The 4124-nt window shown below is 37.1% G+C and overlaps 1 protein-coding gene across 1 annotated transcript in view; it reads right to left on the reverse strand.

Moving 5' to 3' along the window:
• LOC126392429 (meiotic recombination protein REC8 homolog) overlaps positions 1-3472 on the reverse strand; it is a 12582-nt gene extending 9110 nt beyond the window's left edge. Inside the window, exons 1-4 of the mRNA XM_050047812.1 lie at positions 3348-3472; positions 1050-1118; positions 819-961; positions 667-742 (exon numbers count right to left, since the gene is read on the reverse strand). Of these exons, the coding sequence (XP_049903769.1) occupies positions 667-742; positions 819-961; positions 1050-1118; positions 3348-3403 (344 nt within the window). The 5' untranslated portion in view covers positions 3404-3472. The remainder of the gene's footprint in view (positions 1-666; positions 743-818; positions 962-1049; positions 1119-3347) is intronic.
• Positions 3473-4124: the final 652 nt, after the last annotated feature.

Consider the following 4124-nt stretch of genomic DNA (forward strand, 5'->3'; position numbering starts at 1 on the left):
TTTGATTTACTAATAAAGTTTGCCAGGTTCCTAGAAATGAGAGCAGCTCCATCCAAAGTGGGATGAATGCCGTCTCTCCTAATAAGACCAGGTTTTCCCCAGAAAGTTTGCCAATGATTAACGAGACCCACATCATTTGCTGGACACCACCTGCATTCTGGTGAATTTTCCTGCATAATTTAACGGTTGAAATGTCACGGTACTTCCTGCTTTAGGTGTGCATTGCTGTTTCATCTTCTTTGTCTTTTGGCAGATTGAGGAAAAGACTTCACTTGAGGAAAAGAAAGGGCTCTGTTTTATACATCGATGAGATTATTGTCTCAGAGTTCTGGGAAATGTTTTAATGGGAGAAAATTCTGCTCTTATTTTTCTGAGTAAACAAGACAATAATCTAATAAATTCTGGATCTTTCTCAACCTAAAAGAGCAGGGTTTATTTTCAGTGAACGCATTACGCTTCTGCACTTCTGAGGTTGCAAACTGGCTCCACCTACGAGCTGTTCCTCGAAATAAAAGTCTGCTACTTTCATGTTTTTACAGGGGGGGACAAACACATCTCTTCCAGACACTGAGGGGAATGTGTCCCCTGAGTTCTCCCCAAAGTCTACACCTATGCTTTGTAATTGTTAGTGCAGACAAGTGTATAACGTTGAGCACCTGTTCTCACCTGCTCTGCTCATCCATATCAATTTTCTGGGCCGTCCTCTGTTTCACCAGCTGGCCCACGATGGACTGAAGTTCCTCTGGAAGGACACAAAGTCACGGTCAAGAACCAGATCACTTCATCTCTGTCCTCCATGTCTGCTCATAACTTCTTACCCAGGAGGATGGCACACTGTCTATGGTAGACGAGGATGACGCCGTACTGGAGCTGCGAGGAGAGGTAGAGGGAGAAGCGAGGTCGTGGCAGACCGGGCTGAGGCGGTGGGACCTGCACCAGCAGGTAGTTCATGATGTCATCACTGTAGGGGCATTAGATTTATTGTAACTGGACAAATTCATAGTTCAGTTCATTATAAATACGTGACAGTGACTAAAATAACTTCCTACCAGGTGCGTATGACGTTGACTTTGAGGAAATCCCGGCGAGTCACTCTGATGCCTTTTGTGGCAACCAGCCTGGAGTGGACACAGAGCACTGATGTGATCATATTTAACTCATCAGAGCTTTAAGTAATCTGCAACCTCTGAAACTGGACTAGCAACCAGTATGAACTGCAGTCAGCTACACACTCAACCACAGTGCTCTGCTGCTCATCAATTAAAAACCAAAGGTCACTAAAGCATGTGTGGGTGATTTTCTGCCAGCAGTATACTACATTTATCACATAACCACATTGTTATCTAGGGCTGCAACTAACAATTCATTGTTAGTCATTGATTATTTTCTTGATTGATTGATTGATTAGTTGTTTGACCTATAAAACAGCATTAAATGGTGAAAAATGTCATTCAGTGTTTCCCAAAGCCCGACATGACGTCCTCAAATGTCTTGTTTTGTCCACAACCAAAGGACATTCAGTTTAATAGAGGCAAAAAGACAACAGAAAATATTCACATTTAAAAAGCTGGAAAAGGAGAATTTAATCAATTAATCAATTAACTGACGGCCTGGTGTCTGGAAAATAGTTTCTCCCTAAATACAGATAAGACCAAAGAGATGATTATTGATCTAAGAAGGAGGAAACACATCGGTGAGACAGAGGTAGAGAGGGTGAAAACCTTTAAACTTCTTGGCACCCACATCAGCGAGGATCTCACCTGGTCTCACAACACACAAAAGATCATCAAGAAATCCCAGCAGCGACTGTACTTCTTAAGAAAGCTGACGAAATGTGGCATGCCGACCAATATCCTCAGCATCTTTAACAGATGAACAGATGTACTGCTCTTGAACTGACTTGTTGCAACATTTCTGAGGCATGGTGCACTTTTCTTTTTAACTTCTGTATACTTTTTAAACTTATTTCTTTGCTTCTGCTATGTTATTTATTTTTCTTATAATTTAACTTTAATTCTATCATTAATATTATCTTGACTGGCAATTAAGAATTTCATTGTACGGTGCAAACCGCTGAGTTTTCTACTGTGCATATGACAATGAACATCTTGAATCTTGATTCAGTAAAGGGACACTGGAGGAGGCAGTTACAGACATATTCCTTTTCAACACACCGTCCTTTGTGAGGCAGCCTTCAGAAGTTTTATGAGGTTTTATAAACTACACGTATGTCATGGTATTCATGTCGCTGAACATTCATACATTTCCTAATGTATCCGTTCTCTCTCAAAAAAATCTTTAAATGCAGATTTCTTGCTTCATATTAATCAGCTGAGCTCCCAGTTCACCTTTTAAGGGCTGTAGCAACTGTTCATTTGTGTTTTAAACCTAAACTGAACAAACATATATAGAAAAAACATCTTGAAGGCTTAAATAACTTTTTAAAGAGTTTTTTTTAAATTAATTTATTAAAGTATGTTTGTTCTGATTTTTTTCTTAAATCCTAAATGATTACATTCACATTATAAACCTTGCTCTGTCTGCTCCAACAATACAGTATTTAATTATGGTCATATCAATAAAGCAAATTTGAAGTGGACCAATTTAAATAATATATAAGGTGTTCTCATTTCAGAGTCATTTTTGCAACAGCCTACATGCATCTTTTTCGTTTTTTAAAATCAAAATGTGACCTTTGACCTTCACCTCATCTTCAAAGCTCTTATATTAAGACACTTCAAAGGATTAAACTTGTTTTGATGGCTGTGCCTATTTTTAGATATCTGTTTTCTTTGCCACTGATGCACCTGCACTCTGCTGCTGCTGTCTCACACTCTACATCATGTACAAGTGTGTGTGCTCCACAGTGTGTGATCAGTTTATATTAAAAAAAAACCTAGAATATAGGTTTAAAAAAATATTTAAAAAATATTTTAAGATATAAAAAATAGTGCTTTGGTTGTACATGCTGGCCAATTTATCACACAGGAACAAAATATGTATAGATCTACTATAAAAACCGCCTCAACAGCGCACGGAAAATTTTCGGTCATTACGGTATTTGATTACTTGGTGGATCTTTGCTTCATTAGCAAACCTGACATTAACTTTGTATGTGTTTTGATGGTTGTTAAGTAGCCTTCTAAAAATTAAGCTACTGAAGATCAACTTCTAATGACTAGCAGTGTTGAAGCCCAGTAATTAAACCCTGGCAGTCACAGTCTGATTAATAAAGCGGTAATAACAACACAGCTTACAGCCCGGTTACAGAGACATACGCGGCCATTTTACCTTCACTAGCTAAACTTCACATCGATTTTAAACAGTCAAGAAAACATTTTACTCACCAGATTGTAGAGAAACATCCTGTGTGTCGCTTCAGAACAGCAGGGTAGTAAAACATCTCAGAAATGACGCAGAAAATCGATAAAATTGCTGATAAATTGCTTTAAATCAGAGCGGGTTTTTTTCCTTTGTGAGACCTGAAATGAATGTTTGTTTTATTTGTTATTGTTTTGAGAGAAGCTGATTGGTCAGTCACTCTGTGAGCTGCTCAGAATAAAGTCTAGTCTTTGTCCCGTTAGTTAAAGGCAGAAATGTGATACACTGGTGACGCATTTCATTTAAAAGAAAAGAGAAATACTGTTATATAATTTTCTGATCATCACATATTTTTTTTCTCCAGATGTTTGAGTTAATAAAGGAAAATGCTTGTGCAGTATTATTTTATCAAAACTGTGATAAAAAAAAATACATATTTTAAACTATTAATTTGAGAACATAACTTCTATTTCACTGTGTATTTTCCATTTAGTGTTTCATAATTTTTTTCCCATTATAAAGAAACTAATTCACCTTGAAATTGTACCATTTCTCCCTTTTTAACAGCCTATGGTGTTTCACAAAAAAGATTAAAGATGTTACTGTATATTATATGCATTTAATTTTGTTAATCTAGACATGTTCATAAAAAACCATTTAAAATACAATTTGCTTCATGTCTGGGCCCCTAGTCTCAAGCTTTCGATGGCTTATCAGGGTGAATTATGACTTGTACATGTACTTTTTCTGTTTTTGTGAATAAATCTGTGAACTTAAAATAGATCCGCTGTGAAACCTTTGAT

The sequence above is a fragment of the Epinephelus moara genome, chromosome 6 (genome assembly GCF_006386435.1).
Source record: "Epinephelus moara isolate mb chromosome 6, YSFRI_EMoa_1.0, whole genome shotgun sequence".
In the NCBI taxonomy this organism is placed as follows: domain Eukaryota; kingdom Metazoa; phylum Chordata; class Actinopteri; order Perciformes; family Serranidae; genus Epinephelus; species Epinephelus moara.